Below are 18,217 nucleotides of genomic sequence, written 5' to 3'. Positions count from 1 at the left end.
AGGGGGCAGAGAGAGGGGAGGGGGCAGAGAGAGGGGAGGGGGCAGAGAGAGGGGGAGGGGGGGCAGAGAGAGGGGAGGGGGCAGAGAGAGGGGAGGGGGCAGAGAGAGGGGAGGGGGCAGAGAGAGGGGAGGGGGCAGAGAGAGGGGAGGGGGCAGAGAGAGGGGAGGGGGCAGAGAGAGGGGAGGGGGCAGAGAGAGGGGAGGGGGCAGAGAGAGGGGAGGGGGCAGAGAGAGGGGAGGGGGCAGAGAGAGGGGAGGGGGCAGAGAGAGGGGAGGGGGCAGAGAGAGGGGAGGGGGCAGAGAGAGGGGAGGGGGGCAGAGAGAGGGGAGGGGGCAGAGAGAGGGGAGGGGGCAGAGAGAGGGGAGGGGGCAGAGAGAGGGGAGGGGGCAGAGAGAGGGGAGGGGGCAGAGAGAGGGGAGGGGGCAGAGAGAGGGGAGGGGGCAGAGAGAGGGGAGGGGGCAGAGAGAGGGGAGGGGGCAGAGAGAGGGGAGGGGGGCAGAGAGAGGGGGAGGGGGCAGAGAGAGGGGAGGGGGCAGAGAGAGGGGAGGGGGCAGAGAGAGGGGAGGGGGCAGAGAGAGGGGAGGGGGGCAGAGAGAGGGGAGGGGGCAGAGAGAGGGGAGGGGGGCAGAGAGAGGGGAGGGGGCAGAGAGAGGGGAGGGGGCAGAGAGAGGGGAGGGGGCAGAGAGAGGGGAGGGGGCAGAGAGAGGGGAGGGGGCAGAGAGAGGGGAGGGGGCAGAGAGAGGGGAGGGGGCAGAGAGAGGGGAGGGGGCAGAGAGAGGGGAGGGGGGGCAGAGAGAGGGGAGGGGGCAGAGAGAGGGGAGGGGGCAGAGAGAGGGGAGGGGGCAGAGAGAGGGGAGGGGGCAGAGAGAGGGGAGGGGGCAGAGAGAGGGGAGGGGGCAGAGAGAGGGGAGGGGGCAGAGAGAGGGGAGGGGGCAGAGAGAGGGGAGGGGGCAGAGAGAGGGGAGGGGGCAGAGAGAGGGGAGGGGGCAGAGAGAGGGGAGGGGGCAGAGAGAGGGGAGGGGGCAGAGAGAGGGGAGGGGGCAGAGAGAGGGGAGGGGGCAGAGAGAGGGGAGGGGGCAGAGAGAGGGGAGGGGGCAGAGAGAGGGGAGGGGGCAGAGAGAGGGGAGGGGGCAGAGAGAGGGGAGGGGGCAGAGAGAGGGGAGGGGGCAGAGAGAGGGGAGGGGGCAGAGAGAGGGGAGGGGGCAGAGAGAGGGGAGGGGGCAGAGAGAGGGGAGGGGGCAGAGAGAGGGGAGGGGGCAGAGAGAGGGGAGGGGGCAGAGAGAGGGGAGGGGGCAGAGAGAGGGGAGGGGGCAGAGAGAGGGGAGGGGGCAGAGAGAGGGGAGGGGGCAGAGAGAGGGGAGGGGGCAGAGAGAGGGGAGGGGGCAGAGAGAGGGGAGGGGGCAGAGAGAGGGGAGGGGGCAGAGAGAGGGGAGGGGGCAGAGAGAGGGGAGGGGGCAGAGAGAGGGGGAGGGGGCAGAGAGAGGGGAGGGGGCAGAGAGAGGGGAGGGGGCAGAGAGAGGGGAGGGGGCAGAGAGAGGGGAGGGGGCAGAGAGAGGGGAGGGGGCAGAGAGAGGGGAGGGGGCAGAGAGAGGGGAGGGGGCAGAGAGAGGGGAGGGGGCAGAGAGAGGGGAGGGGGCAGAGAGAGGGGAGGGGGCAGAGAGAGGGGAGGGGGCAGAGAGAGGGGAGGGGGCAGAGAGAGGGGAGGGGGCAGAGAGAGGGGAGGGGGCAGAGAGAGGGGAGGGGGGCAGAGAGAGGGGAGGGGGCAGAGAGAGGGGAGGGGGCAGAGAGAGGGGAGGGGGCAGAGAGAGGGGAGGGGGCAGAGAGAGGGGAGGGGGCAGAGAGAGGGGAGGGGGCAGAGAGAGGGGAGGGGGCAGAGAGAGGGGAGGGGGCAGAGAGAGGGGAGGGGGCAGAGAGAGGGGAGGGGGCAGAGAGAGGGGAGGGGGCAGAGAGAGGGGAGGGGGCAGAGAGAGGGGAGGGGGCAGAGAGAGGGGAGGGGGCAGAGAGAGGGGAGGGGGCAGAGAGAGGGGAGGGGGCAGAGAGAGGGGAGGGGGCAGAGAGAGGGGAGGGGGCAGAGAGAGGGGAGGGGGCAGAGAGAGGGGAGGGGGCAGAGAGAGGGGAGGGGGCAGAGAGAGGGGAGGGGGCAGAGAGAGGGGAGGGGGCAGAGAGAGGGGAGGGGGCAGAGAGAGGGGAGGGGGCAGAGAGAGGGGAGGGGGCAGAGAGAGGGGAGGGGGCAGAGAGAGGGGAGGGGCAGAGAGGGGAGGGGGCAGAGAGGGGAGGGGGCAGAGAGGGGAGGGGGCAGAGAGGGGAGGGGGCAGAGAGGGGAGGGGGCAGAGAGGGGAGGGGGCAGAGAGGGGAGGGGCAGAGAGGGGCAGAGAGGGAGGGGCAGAGAGGGGAGGGGCAGAGAGGGGAGGGGCAGAGAGGGGAGGGGCAGAGAGGGGAGGGGCAGAGAGGGAGGGGGCAGAGAGGGGAGGGGGCAGAGAGAGGGGTGGGGGCAGAGAGGGGGTGGGGCAGAGAGGGGGGAGGGGGCAGAGAGGGGGGAGGGGGCAGAGAGGGGGGAGGGGGCAGAGAGGGGGGAGGGGGCAGAGAGGGGGAGGGGGCAGAGAGGGGGAGGGGGCAGAGAGGGGAGGGGGCAGAGAGGGGAGGGGCAGAGAGGGGAGGGGGCAGAGAGGGGAGGGGGCAGAGAGGGGAGGGGGCAGAGAGGGGAGGGGGCAGAGAGGGAGGGGGCAGAGAGGGGAGGGGGCAGAGAGGGGAGGGGGCAGAGAGGGGAGGGGGCAGAGAGGGGAGGGGGCAGAGAGGGGAGGGGGCAGAGAGGGGAGGGGCAGAGAGAGGGGTGGGGGAGCAACATATGAAAGAGCGAGTAAAGGGAGGAAATGTTCTTAGGTAGTAACAGTGAGGTTGGGAAAGAATGTAGGATGTGGGTATGGGCAGGTTTGATAGGGAAAATACCAGGAGTGATAATAGGGTCCAAGAGGCTGGCAGGGGCAAGGAGAAATAATAATACATACGGAAACTTTAATATCAACAGGGTTAGGACAGTGGAATTACTGAGGGACAGTGTGAGGAAGCTGGATTCACATCAATGGAGATACAGTCAGTAACACAGGGCACTGGGTTAGATGGGTTACTGCGAGATTGTATGAAGGATCTGGATTAATATCTGTAGGGATACATTCAGTGATACAGGGCACAAGAGGAAAAGGGTACCAAGGGCCAGTGTGAGAGAGCCTGGTTAACATGGATGGATATACATTCAGTGACAGGGCGCTGGTGGAGAGGCATCATTGAGGGCCAGTGTAAGAGAGCAAGCTGAATGAACATTAGTAAAGGCAGTCAGTGACACAGGGTCTGGGAAGAGGGGTTACTGAGGGACAGCATGAGAGGGTTGACTTCACATCAGTGTAGATAAAGAAAGTCAGAGGAAACAGTCTGTGACACAGGGTACTGGGGAAGAGGGCTTACCGAGACAGTCTGGGGGAGCTGGATTAACATTGGCTGGAGGGACAGGTTACTGAACATTGGCAGTGACACAGGATGCTGGAGGGAGAGGTTACTGAAGGACAGTGTTGCACTCACCTTGAAATGTCGGAGTTCCTGGAACAGAAACGTGACTGGGGAATGGGGAAAAAGTGTGGGATTGGGAGAGAGAATGTAAAATGAGAGATACATCAGGCAAGACGGAAAACAACAGGTACAATTGACAAGGAAAAACTCAGTGACTCACTCTCCCTCTCTCCTTATTTTAACATTCCCTCTTGATCACTCTCTCTCTCTCTCTCTCTCTCTCTCACACACACACACACAAACTCACTTTCTTTCATGCCCTCACAATGTCCCATGTGGAATAACACATTCAAGCAGATATTTGGGTGTGGGCTACATGTTGGGATCTTATCACTAGGTTTGGGGATTAAAATAGGGAATAACAGACCCCAGGGGGCAGGTTACAGGCTAGGATATAAATCCAGGGGTCTGGAGTTTATACAAAGAATTACAGATCCCCAGGAATGAGTTCCAGCCTGGGATCTGATTGAGTGTATTTGGGGTTTATATCTAGAATAACAGATCTCTGAGAGTGAGTTACAGGCTGGGATCTAAGCCAGGGTTTTGCAGTTAATATTCAGAATAACAGATATTCGCGTGCGTCACAGGCTGGGATGTAATGGAGGGGGCTGGGGTTTATATAGAGAATAACAGATCTCTGAGAGTGAATCCCAGGCTGAGATGTATTGGAAGGGGCTGGAGTTTTACAGAATAACAGATCTCTGAGACCGAGTCACAGGCTGGGATGTATGGAGAGGTTAGGGGTTTACAGCATAACATATCTCTGGGTCCCAGGCTGGGATGTGTGGAGGGTCGGGGTGAGTGGTCAGCTGGGGATTACCTGGTAGCGATATCATCATCCTCACCCCCCCAGCCCCAGTATTCGTTGGGGAATCCGTTCATTCGCAGGTACTGCTCGGGTGTCATGGCAGAAACGCCTCCAAAATACGTCCTGTACGGCAGTCTGAAACCACACCAGCAACGGCAGGTCAGCAACTAAACAGAGTGCCAAACTACACCAAGAACCATCAACTCACAATGGCCCCATCAGAATGTGGCACCTGAAACACTGGGTGTGAGAGAAACCTCCTTTAATGGTCAAGTTAGTGTGTGTGTGAAGCTGGGTGTGAGGGAACCCTCTGTTAATAGTGATATCTGTGTGTGTGTGTGTGTGTGTGTGTGTGTGTGTGTGTGTGTGTGTGTGTGTGTGTGTGTGTGTGTGTGTGTGTGTGTGTGTGTGTGTGTGTGTGAGAAAGAGAGAGAGAGAGAGAGTGAGAGAGTGAGCGAGGGCAAGACTGGCTAGGTGTAAGTGAATGCTCTGATAATTGTGACTTGAATGTTCGTGAGCCCGAGTGCGAGGGATGATGCCTCTTTTGGTGCTTTCTGTGTGAAAACACTGGTGCTATGAAACACTGCTTTAGTGTGATTTCAGAGTCCAGGTGATGGACCACTGCTTTTGAAGTGATGTCAGTGTGTGCAGGTGTGGGGGAATGTTTATTCTGATCCAGAAGATTAAGATGCACAGATTCACAGTGTCATGGACGCATAGACTTGGATTGTTTTCTCTGGAATGAAAGGCAGGTTAAGGGAAGAGCTCATTGAAGCATATAAAATGATAGGGCAGACAGCCAGAACCTTTTACCCCAGAGTGCCCTCTCTTTCCCAGAACATAGAACTGGATTACATGGAAGTTGGAGGGTTGCCGTGAAAGAGCATTATTGTGACTGGAGGATTAGTTTACTTTAGAGATACAGTGTGGATCGGTCCGTCGTTGCACTGAGTTTGCACTGACCATGATCACTCATGCATTAGTTTTATTCTACACACTAGGGGCAATTTAGTCTACACACTAGGGCCAATTAACCTACAACCCTGCGCGTCTTTGAAATGTGGGCGGAAACCAGAGCACCCAGAGAAAACAAATGCAGTCACAGGGTGAATGTACAAACTCCACATAGACAGCACCTGTATGTTGTGACCAATGGAGTTCAATAGGGATCTATTGTTTGTGCTGTATGTAAATATAAATGGGTTGGTTAGCAAGTTTGCAGATGACACCAACGTTGATGGAGTTGAAGACTGTGAGGAAAGCTGTTAAAGCGTACAGTGGTATATGGATCACCTGCAGAAATGGGTGGAAAAATTACACTTAATCCGAAGTCCTTCCTTCCCGCTGCTGTGAGACTGCACAACCAGCACTGCTCCCAGCAGACGAGTCAACAGTAACAGCTAAGAACACACAGAAAACTGATGACAATTTATCCTTGTCTTTACTTTTATTTATAATGAATGATCTCTTGTTATCCACTTTGCTGCTATAACACTGTAAATTGCCCCGGTGTGGGGCGAATAAAGGAATATATTATATTATTATTAAGTATACTTTGGGAGGTCAAATGTGAGGTGGAAGGTATATAGTTGATGGCAAGACCCTTATCAGCATTGTGCAGAGAGATCTGGGGCTCTAGGTTCATAGCTCCCTGAAAGTGGCAACACAAGTAGTAGATAAGAGTGGTGAAGAAGGCATGTGGAATGCTTGCCTTCAGTGGTCGAGGCAGAGTATACGAGTCAGGAAATCATGATGCAGTTCCACAAGACTTTGGTTAGACCGCATTTGGATTTTTGTCTGCAGTTTTAGTTGTCTCTTTGCAGGGAGGATATGGAGGCTTTGGAGAGCATACAGAACAGATTTACCTGAAAGTTACTTTGATTACGAATATTAGTTACAGAGAGAGGTTCGACAGACTCGGATTGTTTTCTCTAGAAAGAAAGGTAGGTTGACGGAAGAGCTAATTGAAGTATATAAAATTATGAGAGGCAGAGACAGGGTAGACAGTCAGAACCTTCCCAGAGTGCTCTCTGTTCCAGGGAATAGCTTTAAATTGAGAGGGTCAAAATCTCAGAAGGCTGGTGGTGGAGGCAGATATGGTGGTGGCATTTGGGAGGTTTTCGATAGGCACATGGATATTCTGGAAATGGTGGAGTGTGGATTATGTGTGGCTAGATGAGATTAGTTTATTCTGGGATTATGTTTGGGACAGACACTGTCCTCCCAAGGGCTTGTTCCTATGTTGTATTCTCCATGTTCTATGTTAACGGCCATTTCAGTGTGTGTGGGTTAAGGTGTGAGGGAATACTTGTTTAAGAGTGATCACAGTGGGTGTGAGCCTGTGAGTGCGAGGAGCCTTTAAAGGTAATTGTAGTGGGTGTGAGCCCAGGTGCCAGGGACTACTCCGTTAACGGTGGTGTCAGTGTGTGTGTGAGCCTGGATGTGTGGAATCGGCCATTATCCGTGTGTGTTACTCACCGGTAGCCGAACTTGTTCATGGCGATGGAGACGTGCTTGGGATGAGAGGGGTCGCAGGTGTAGATGTTGTGGTCATTCTCCGGGATGAGGTCCACATCGTGGAGGTAGAGGCAGTCCCAGTCCTCGTCCTTCATCGCCTCCTTCACTCCCACGTTCAGCAGCTTGGCTCGGTTGAAGGTCTCGTTCCCGGCCTGACCAAAGGGAGGGGGTCAGATGTTGGATGTGGCTTCAGGGAGGAAACAAGGACTTTGGAGTGGACGGTGGCTAGAGGGCTGGGAGAGGTTAGAGGGTGCAGGGTGAGGAGGTGGAAGAGGTGGTGGGACCATCGACAGAGGTGGGATGGGGTAGGGAGGGGGTGTAGGGATGGGTAGGGAAGGGTGTTGAGAGGGGGTGTAGGGATGGGTAGGGAGGGGTGTTGAGAAGGACAGTAGGGATGGGTAGGGAGGGGTGTTGAGAAGGACAGTAGGGATGGGTTGTAGGGATGGGGTAGGGAGGGGTGTTGAGAGGGTCAGTAGGAATGGGTAGGGAGGGGCGTTGAGAGTGGCAATAGGGATGGGGTAGGGAGGGTATGAGGGCGGTGCTGGCGGGGTGGGTGTTGTGGGGAGGGTGTCAGGGCAGTGCCGTTATGGGGGTGTCAGGACGGTGCAGTCGGTGGGATGAGGGGGGTGCGAGGGCAGTGGGAGGGGGGGGGGTGTTGACGTGGGGAGGCTGTGAGGTCGGTGCTGTGGGAGGAGGGTGTCTGGGTGGTGCAGTCGGTGAGGGGAGCGGGATGTCTGGGCTGTACATTTGGGAGGGGGTGTTGTGGGGTGTGTTTTAATCTGGATGGTGTAGTTGGGAGGGGGTGTGTGTTAGTCTGGGTGTTGCAGGTGTGACGGGGTGTTGTGGGGTGTGTGTGTTATGTGGTGCAGTTGGGAGGGGGTGTTGTGGGGTGTGTGTTATGTGGTGCAGTCAGAAGGGGGTGTTGTGGGGTGTGCGTTAGTCTGGTCAGTGCTGTTGGGAGGGGGTGTTGTGGGGTGTGTGTTATGTGGTGCAGTCAGAAGGGGGTGTTGTGGCGTGTGTGTTAGTCTGGGCGGGGCAGTTGGGAGGGGGTGTTGTGGGGTGCGTGTTCGGGCGGTGCAGTTGGGAGGGGGTGTTGAGGGGTGTGCGTTAGTCTGGGCGGTGCAGTTGGGAGGGGGTGTTATGGCGTGTGTGTTAGTCTGGGTGGTGCAGTTGGGAGGGGGTGTTGTGGGGTGTGTGTTAGTCTGGGCGGTGCAGTTGGGAGGGGGTGTTGTGGCGTGTGTGTTAGTCTGGGCGGTGCAGTAAGGAGGAGGTGTTGTGGGGTGCGTGTTCGGGCGGTGCTGTGAGAAGAGGGTGGTCCCAGGGCCTCTGACCTGGTGGATAACGTACAGCCCGTACTGCAGCTGCTGACGCTGCAGGAATGGGTGGATGTAGTAGAGGAAGTGCCGGAGGTGAGGCTCCCGGTGTCGGTGTGGCACAATCACTGCCGTCCGGTGGCGGGCATGGCAATTCGGCGGCGTGTAGAACCCTCCGGGCTTCACCAGGCGGTTCCGATCCTGGATCTCGTCCAGCGAGGGGGTCCGGTTAAAGGCAATGGCCAGAGGGCCCACTAGAGAGAGGGAGACTGATGTTTGTCCACACTATGTGTAGAAACCTGCCCCACACATCTCCTTTAAAGTTGATCCTTTCTTCTTAAAGCTTTTCCCTCTGGTCTTTGACACTTCCACCCTGGGAAAAAGGTTCTGACCCTCTGCCCTAATTATGCCTCATACTTTTAGATATTTCTTTCAGGTCTTCCTTCAACCTCTGATGCTCTAGAGAAAACAATCCAAGTTTGTCCAACTTCTCCTTATTGCTGATACCCGCTAACTCAGGCAGTATTCTGGTCAACCACTTTTGCACCCTCTCCAAAGCCCCCTCATCCTTCCTGTAATGGGGGCATCCAGAACAGTATAAATGTGGTCTTACCAAAGTTGTATACAGCTGCAACACAACTGCCTGACTCTTATACTCAACATCCCAACTGATGGAGACAAGCTTATCTTCTGCTTTCTTTACGACCCTCTCTGGTGTTGCCACTTTCAGTGAGTTACGGATCTGTCCCCCGAGATACCTCTGTACATCTTTCAGTGGTCCTGGCATTTACTGTGTACTTTCCTCTTACATTTGACCTTCCAAAGTGCAACATCTCAAACCTGTCTGGATTAAATCAACACAGGTGTTCCTCAACTGGAAACCATGAACAGGTGAACAGTGTCTGTTCCCAAGTCTGCAGTGTTCAAGTCAAACAATTGCAAGGGGTATGAAATCTTCACAAAGACCTTCACAAAGCCATCAAGGACAGTGAGGGGATTCTGGACCAAGCTAGAGTTCCTGGATAGCCACGTGGACACCCATCAATTGTTGCAAGGCACTACATGGTACAATGGGTCACTCAGTGAAGTCGGGCAGTATCGCCGGCAGCATTGTGTCACACAGCACAGAAACAGGCCTTTTGGTCTAACCGGGCCGACCAAGATGTCCCCAACTAAGTGAGTGCCATTTGCCCACATTTGACCCATATCCCTCTAAACCTTTCCTATCCCACCTGTACTTTCCCGATGAACCCAATGCATTCTACGCTCGCAATGAACAGGTCGGTGGAAGACATCATCTGTCCCAACAACCTCGGGATGTTGGGACACTGTCTCAGATGTCAGATCGGTGTTCCTGAGAGTGAATCCACTGAAAGCAACTGTCATCCCAATCCCAAAGCAATGCAAGGAAACGTGTCTTAATGCCTACCGTCCAGTGGCTCTGGCATCCACCACCATGAAGTGCTTGAAGACACTGGAGATGGCGCACGTGAACTCCAGCCTCCAAATGCACTGCAGTGTGCCAACCGTCACAACAGGTCAATGGCCAGTGCCATCTCCCTGGCCCTACACTCATCACTGGAACATCTGGATGACAGGAACGCCAGTGTCTGCTCCTATATATTGAGTGCGGCTCTGCTTTAATCACCATAAACCCACTAACCCTGGGACTCATGTTGTCGACCTCCCCGTGGTGAGCCCTGTCAACTGACCTCAGTCAGGCGAACGACAACAAACAGAGACAGCAGAAGCAGATTCATAACTTCTGTTGCCTCAAACGCAAGAAGAAGAACCCACTAAACCTCTCTCCAAACTCCTGACCCTAGGAGTCAGCAGTCCCCTCCGCCACTGGATCCTCAACTTCCTGACCCACAGACCACATCAGTGAGGATATGTGATAAAACATCTCCATGATAACTCTTAACATCAGTCCACCACAAGGGGGCATTCTCAACCCCTTACTATACTCCCCACACTCACAACTGTGCGGCCAAATTCTCCTCTAACTCTATTTATTAGTTTGCAGATGACAACACCATAGTTAGTGGGCCAGATAGAGAAGAAGAACAAGACGGAGTATAGGAAAGAGATAAAGTGTTCAGTAACATCGAGTCAAGATAATGACCTCTCCCTCAATGTCAGCAAGACAAAGGAGCTAGTTATTGACTTCAGGAAAGGAAGTGGTGTACACCGCCTTGTGTACATCAATGATGCCAATGTGGAGATGGTCAAGAGCTTCAAGTTCGTCACCATTAATATTATGAACAATCTGTCAAGAGAGAGCTGGATAGAGCTCTTAAGGATAGCGGAGTCAGGGGGTATGGGGAGAAGGCAGGAACGGGGTACTGATTGAGAATGATCAGCCATGATCACATTGAATGGCGGTGCTGGCTCGAAGGGCCGAATGGCCTCCTCCTGCACCTATTGTCTATTGTCCTGGACCAAGCACATTGAAGCTGTGGTCAAGAAAGCACACCAACGCCTCTACCTCCTGAGAAGACTGAGGAAATTTGGTATGTGACTGACTAATACAGTTTATAAGACATGACTTGCCCCTGCATGAAGCTATGTGGACTGTCCCTAATAAGTCTATGCTATCCCTACAAATCTTCTCCCATAATTTCCGTACCACTGATGTAAGGCTCACCAGCCTTCCTGTTTTGTCTCCATGGCGCTTCTTAAACAAAGGAACTACACAGGCTATTCTCCAGTCACTGACCTCATGACTGGACCTAACCTACGACCTCACCTATGACTAAAGAGGATACAAAGGTCCTCCTGGCAATTTCGTCTCTCGCCTCTCTCAATATCTGGAATCGATTCCATCAGACTCTGTGGACTTACATACCCTAATGTAGAAACAAAGACTGCAGATGCTGGTTAATACAAAAGGACACAAAATGTACAATAGGGTACTTTGGGAACACGGGGATGCCGTCGACGAGGATAGAGAAGGTGCATGTGAACCCCTATCTCATCTGGACGTTCTGCTGGGGTCCCTGGGTGGAGTCGAGGGAGGAGGTATAAGGAGAGTGTTACATCCCCTGCGGTTGTAGAGGAAAATACCTGGGGAGGGGATGGTTTGGGTGGGAAGGGATGAGTGAACCAATGAGTTGTGGAGGAGCAGTCTCTGCAGGTGGAAAGGGGTGGAGATGGGATGTTGTGACTAGTGGTGGGATCACCACTAAAGTAATCTCATAATTTGATTCTATCCTATCCCCCTTGTTCGATCTCTTCCCATCTATGTCTGAAACACTTCAAATGCCCTGCCTCAGCAAACATCCCTGCAATTATATTGGTTCCTCTCCAGATCGGGTGTAATCTGTCTCTCTTGAACAGATCCCAGCTGCTTGGAAAAGAGCCAAATGATCCATGTGCAGGATCTGAAGAAGGGTCTCGATCCGAAACGTCATGCATTCCTTCTCTCCAGAGATGCTGCCTGTCCCGCTGAGTTACTCCTGCTTTTTGTGTCTACAAATGATCCATGTGCCTGAAGCTCTCCTTCCTAAACCAGCTCGTTAACCATTCATTATAATCCTGCTAGCATGTGGTACAGGGTGCATCCTAAGATTGCAACCCTGGTGGTCCTGTTTTATAAGTTTCTGCCTCTCTCCCTAAATTATCTTTGCAGGACCTCATCTCCCTTCCTACCTGCATCGTTCATACCAATTTAGACCATGTACTCCTGCTGATCACCCTCCCCTTTGAGAAAGTCCTGCTTAGCGACATCCTTGACCCAGGCAGCAAAGTAACAATGCACCACCCTTGCAGTCCTGTTTGCGTCCACACTGGTCGGCATCATTGACCGTAAAGTCTATCACTATAACGTGTCTGGACCTTGAGACTGCAGTACAAAGGAGGCAGTGGTGGTGCCTGCACATCCTACTGCTGCTCTCATTTTCTTCTTCCTTTCTCTGCCACAGTTCTCACTCCTTCCCATGCACCCCATCAGACTGCATCTCCCTCGTTCCCGCCCCCCTCTGTCTTCCATTCACCTGCTTGCATCCCCCCCCCCCCCCCCCCCCCCCAATCCCCGATCCATAACCACCACCCACCACTCTAGCTGGGTTGCAGCTACTTACCAAGGTGTGGGGGTTTCTGGGGACAGTAGGCGAGGTGGTGGGTATCAGGGAGGAGTTGCTGGATCAGGCTGAGGTTGGTGTAGACGTCCTGAGTCTTGGAGTAGTCCCAGGCGGGCTGCGGCCCGTGCCACAGCAGGAGGGCCATGCTACGGAACCCACCGAACGTGTAGTAGAGCAGGAAGAGGAGCTGCGAGGCCAGGAGCAGGCCGAAGGTGCACTGTCGGTCCAGAGGGAGGCCCCAGCTGGAGGGCAGAGAGAGGCACCACATCGTCCCGGGGGTGGGGAGCATCAACCATCAGCCTCCGGACACTGGAATGGGGGGGAAGGAGAGTTATTAACCTCAGGACCTGCAACGGGGTGTCGTTAACCCCAGGACTGTAACAAGGAGAGTTGTTAACCCCAGGACTGTAACAAGGAGAGTTGTTAACCCCAGGACTGTAATGAGGAGAGTTGTTAACCCAAGACTGTAATGGGGAGAGTTCTTAACCCAAGACTGCAACGGGGAGAGTTGTTAACCTCAGGATTGTAACGGGGACAGTCGTTAACAGGACCCTGCAACTTGGAGAGTCGTTAACCCAAGGACTGGAATAGGGAGAATTGTTAACCTCGGGACTGTAACGAGGAGAGTCGTTAACCTTGGGACTGTAATGGGGAGAGTTGTTAACCCCAGAACCCTGCAACCGGGGAGAGCTGTTAATCTCAGGACTGCAACGGGGAGAGTCGTTAAAGTAGAAATACAATATGCGCAGAGATTAAATCAATGCTTCAGGTCTCTGAGGTTTTGTTGGAACCATTTGGCGAATGGTTCAGACTAGAAAGGTTGATCATCACTCTCCCTGTCCACAGGTGCTGCCCAACCTGCTAAGTGATCTCCAAATTTTCGGGTTGTGTTTCAGAGAAACAGGTGGGTCAGCGTGCATTGAAGTGAGGGTGAGACAGAGGGCCTTTCTCTGGGAGAGTGACCATACTCTCACTGGTCACAGGTGAGAGCGAGCTACACTGTGTAATGGGAGCTGCGCTGTGTAATGGGAGCTGCGCTGTGTAATGGGAGCTGCGCTGTGTAATGGGAGCTGCGCTGTGTAATGGGAGCTGCGCTGTGTAATGGGAGCTGCGCTGTGTAATGGGAGCTACACTGTGTAATGGGAGCTGCGCTGTGTAATCTTTTTGAACTAAAAATAAATTTAATCAATTATTTACAACAATATGCACAATGCAAAATAACACAAACAAACCCACCACTGTAATACAAGTAAAACAAATATTCTCAAATACTGAACATTAAATAAATATTTCATCATCCTTATTAAGGATACATTCCCTCCCACGGTGTCCAGCGGTCCCAGAAATCCCCAGGGTCCCCCTTGGACATCACATATTCCCTCTCAAGTACCACCCAGACGCAGACGTAACCCCGGAAAAGGGGCAGGCAGGCAGCCGGCTCAAGCGGAGCCCTCTTCCCCTTGGCGCCGTGACTCGCGGATGGCCGGCTTGGCCAGGGCCTGGGGCAACCCAACCAGGACATATCATATCATATCATATATCTACAGCCGGAAACAGGCCTTTTCGGCCCTCCAAGTCCGTGCCGCCCAGTGATCCCCGTACATTAACACTATCCTACACCCACTAGGGACAATTTTTACATTTACCCAGCCAATTAACCTACATACCTGTACATCTTTGGAGTGTGGGAGGAAACCGAAGATCTCGGAGAAAACCCACGTAGGTCACGGGGAGAACGTACAAACTCCTTACAGTGCAGCACCCGTAGTCAGGATCGAACCCGAGTCTCCGGCGCTGCATTCGCTGTAAAGCAGCAACTCTACCGCTGCGCTACCGTGCCGCCCATAGACATCCTCAGCTCTACTCTCTCCCCTACACATAGGGCGTCCAAAGATGAGGATGGTGGATGTGAAGAGCAGCCAGAAGGCAAGGAGCAACCCCTTTAGATATTGGAAGAGGGGTTGCAACCTCACACACCCTATGTATACATAGAACGCAGACTCATCCAACCCGCAAAAGCAGCAGGTGGCTGGCGAGTCTATGAACCGGCATAGAAACAGGTTGCATGGGACTACTCGGTGTAGTACCCTCCACCCCAGGTCCGCGATGTAGAGGGGGAGAAACCCTGCATAGAGGGAACCCCACTGGCCAAAAGGCAACACCACCCGCCACTTTTGTGCCCGGGCAGTGGACACGGGCGAGGAAATATAGGGTGTGGAGGAAGAGCCCATACAGGTGATGCCTCCTTGCATCTCAGAGGGAGATGAAGGGTGTTGAGGAAAGGCGGCTCAGGTTGTGTGGGACCGGCTCCCGAGAAGGATTCCTGGGCCTTGGTGTAACAAGTACTTCCGGCTGAGTGGGGGTTAACTCAGCCGGAACTTCTCCACAAATTCGAGCCTCCCCGACATCTGGTGGGGTGGGACAAGGGCCGGCAAGTCTCCAGAGCTGCACTGTGTAATGGGAGCCGCACTGTGTAATGGGAGCCGCACTGTGTAATGGGAGCCGCACTCTGTAATGGGAGCCGCACTCTGTAATGGGAGCCGCACTCTGTAATGGGAGCCGCACTCTGTAATGGGAGCCGCACTCTGTAATGGGAGCCGCACTCTGTAATGGGAGCCGCACTCTGTAATGGGAGCCGCACTCTGTAATGGGAGCCGCACTCTGTAATGGGAGCCGCACTCTGTAATGGGAGCCGCACTCTGTAATGGGAGCCGCACTCTGTAATGGGAGCCGCACTCTGTAATGGGAGCCGCACTCTGTAATGGGAGCCGCACTCTGTAATGGGAGCCGCACTCTGTAATGGGAGCCGCACTCTGTAATGGGAGCCGCACTCTGTAATGGGAGCCGCACTCTGTAATGGGAGCCGCACTCTGTAATGGGAGCCGCACTCTGTAATGGGAGCCGCACTCTGTAATGGGAGCCGCACTCTGTAATGGGAGCCGCACTCCGTTTTATTTTACCCCCAAATAATTTGAACCAATTATTTACAAAAATGATATGTACAATACAAAAATACAAACAAATCCACCACTATTATACAAAGTAAAGCAAATATTCTTAAAACTGACTATTAAATGACCATTTCCCCATCCTTATTAAGGATGCATCCCACGGTGCCCAACAATCACGGAAATCCCCCAGGGCACCCATGGACAGCGCGGCGTCACTTGCTAAAACCACCTGGGCGCGAATGTAACCCCAGAAAAGGGGCAGGCAGCTGGCTCGGGCAGAGCCCTCTTCTGCCTGGTGCAATGACTCACCTGGTGGGGTGGGACAAGGGCTGGCCAGTCTCCCGACTGGGCCATTCTATACTGCATTCTATAATGGGAGCTGCATTCTGTAATGGGAGCTGCACTGTGTAATGGGAGCTGCATTCCTGCATTCTATAATGGGATCTGTAAAGGGAGCTGTACTGTGTAATGGGAGCAGCATTTTGTAATGGGAGCTTTACTCTGTAAGGGGAGCCGCGCTCTGTAATGGGAGCTGTACTCTGTAATGGGAGCCGCGCTCTGTAATGGCAGCCGCGCTCTGTAATGGGAGCTGCAGTGGCTCTGGCTCCCTGGGCACGCTCTGCACGACAGATAGAGAGGGAAAGGAAAAGGCTGGTAGCTGGAAGTGAATCCAGTTTAGTCAGGAAGACAGAACATTATCTACAGTTAGAGGAATCGTGTTGGAGTCCTGCAGGATCCAATCCGTCGCAACAGAAGATGAGGTGGGACTGGGGTCTGAAGAAAGATCTCGAACCAAAATGTCACCTATTCCTTTTCTCCAGAGATGCTGCCTGACCCGCTGAGTTACTCCAGCATTTTGTGTCCATCTTGGGGGACCTCGGGCCTGGTTGTAATAGTGCCGGAGATCACAGAGAGAGTGGGAGTGAGGTGGGGAATCAACGTGGCAGCAACTGGAAGCTCAGGGTCTCCCTGTGAACTGAGCAGTCGGTCTGCAGAGCAGTTACTCCCAACCTGTGTCCAGTGTCTCCGGTGTAGAGGAGACCCCGGGTGAGACACCCAACGCAGCCCCCTGGGTTGGAAGATGTGCAAGTGACTCACTGCTTCACCTACAGGACTGTGGTCCCTGGGTGGAGGGAGGGAAGAGGCAAAAGGTCAGGTGTTGCACCTCCTGTGGTTACACGGGGAAGAATCGTAGGACAGGTAGTGGTGGGTGAGGATGGAAGTGGGAGCAGGGCATCTGGGGAAGGATAGGAGAAGGATAGGAGGAGAGGGGAAGTTGTGTCCGGAGGTGGAATTTCGTTAGAACGGAAATTGTGAAGAACGATCCGTTGAATGCGGTGGCTGGTGGATGGAAGATGAGGACCAGGGAGAGTCTGTTCTTGCCCCATCCAGGGGGAGAAGGGGTGAAAGCTGGGGTGCAGTCTAAGAAGGGGGATCTCAATGGAAACATGTAAGTTGAAGGGAACGAGTTTCAAGATCATGGAACATGCAGTCTTGTTGCACTCTGACCCACCCATGGTCCCATCCCAGATCTGGTCAAGGGCCCGACACATGGAGCAATACTTCCTGTCCCAGGTCTGGTCCTGGGCCTGACGCAGGGAGCACTACTCCCTCTCCCAGGTCTGGTCGTGGGCCTGACACAAGGAGCAGTACTCCCATCCCAGGTCTGGTCCTGGACCTAAATCAATGTCTTGTCTTGAGAGTAGTCAGTATTACAGTCAATAGACAATAGACAATAGGTGCAGGAGTAGGCCATTCAGCCCTTCGAGCCAGCACCGCCATTCAATGGGAAGCTAGAGAAGAAATTGCAGGTACCCTGGTTGAGATTTACTAGTCATCATTAAATATTGGTGAGGTGCCAGAAGACTGGTGGGTCGCCTCTAATGTTGTGCCTCTATTAAAGAAGGGCAACAGGGAAAAGCCTGGGATTAAAGGACAATACGCCAAACATCTGCGGTTGGAGAGTATTCTGAGGAATAAGATATAAATGCATTTAGATGGACAAGGTTGATTAGGGATAGTCAGAAGATAGACACAAAAATGTGGAGCAACTCAGCGGGATAGGCAGTATCTCTGGAGAGAAGGAATGGATGACGTTTTGGGTTGAGACCCTTTTTCAGACTGGTTTAGGGATAGTCAGTGTGGATTTGTATGTTGGAGGTCGAGCGTTTTGATGATATGACCAAAAAGGTTGACGAGGGCAGAGCTGTAGATATTGTGAGATTATGTTACAGTTGTACAAGACGTTAGTGACACTGCAATTAAAGGATTGGTCACCCAATAGAATGTCATTAAACTGGAAAGAGTACAGAGAAGATTTACAAGGATGTTGCCAGGGCTCAAGTGCCTGAGCGATAGGGGCAGGTTAGAATGTTATTTCTTGGAGTGCAGGAGGGGTGATCTTTTCAGACCATGTGTATAAGATCATGAGGGAAATAGATAGGGACAGGTCTGGGGTTGCAGAGGTCTCGGGGCATGGTTGATTGACAGTTGTATGTAAAGAGGAGGAAAGAGTGAGGAAAGAGTCGACTCTGCGGCCGGTGGCGCGGGTTCCTGGTGACCAGGCGGGTCCCCGCGGGAACGTCGCGAAGGCTTGAGCCCCATACTCACCCGGCGCCGCTCGAATGCCCGCGGCCCGGCGCCGGTTCTCGACGACAACTGACGGCGCACAGGCCGGGGTAGCGACGCTACGTCAGAACGCCCCACGTAGCCCGTCACTGGCGCGAGCTCCACCGGCGTCTGGCTGAGCGTGCGTCAGCCTAGCCCCGCCCTCTGGATATCACGTGTCGATAATCATTCTGAACCCGCCCCCCGTGATGCCTCGCCCCTCCCTCTTGACGTCACTGGCCACGCCCTCAGCGGTCTGAACTGTCACTCAGCCTGACCCCACCCACTCCCTGTGACATCACCGCCTGCCCACTCTAACTCCGCCGACTCCAACTTTGCATCAATCAATGGGGAATGATAATACGATTGTGGATCTG

General features: G+C 54.3%; 2 protein-coding genes across 2 annotated transcripts in view; one reads left to right on the top strand and one right to left on the bottom strand.

The window, feature by feature from the left end:
• Positions 1-3,234, top strand: part of LOC144605557 (ubiquitin carboxyl-terminal hydrolase 21-like) — a 29,788-nt gene extending 26,554 nt beyond the window's left edge. The window contains exon 12 of the mRNA XM_078420970.1: positions 3,165-3,234. Within this exon, the coding sequence (XP_078277096.1) occupies positions 3,165-3,234 (70 nt within the window). The remainder of the gene's footprint in view (positions 1-3,164) is intronic.
• Positions 3,235-3,251: 17 nt separating this feature from the next.
• On the bottom strand, positions 3,252-17,945 carry LOC144605556 (beta-1,4-galactosyltransferase 3-like). The gene is made up of 7 exons (XM_078420969.1): positions 17,844-17,945; positions 12,283-12,591; positions 8,219-8,454; positions 6,849-7,039; positions 4,383-4,505; positions 3,575-3,609; positions 3,252-3,307 (listed from the first exon to the last, which is right to left on the bottom strand). Exons 2-7 carry the CDS (start codon positions 12,569-12,571, stop codon positions 3,252-3,254), a joined length of 930 nt encoding a protein of 309 aa, XP_078277095.1. The 5' UTR covers positions 12,572-12,591; positions 17,844-17,945.
• Between the last annotated feature and the right edge of the window lie 272 nt (positions 17,946-18,217).

Source organism: Rhinoraja longicauda, chromosome 24, assembly GCF_053455715.1.
Source record: "Rhinoraja longicauda isolate Sanriku21f chromosome 24, sRhiLon1.1, whole genome shotgun sequence".
Classification (NCBI taxonomy): Eukaryota; Metazoa; Chordata; class Chondrichthyes; order Rajiformes; family Arhynchobatidae; genus Rhinoraja; species Rhinoraja longicauda.
Note: the sequence above shows the minus strand (reverse complement) of the source record. Positions and strands in the feature narration are given on the sequence as shown.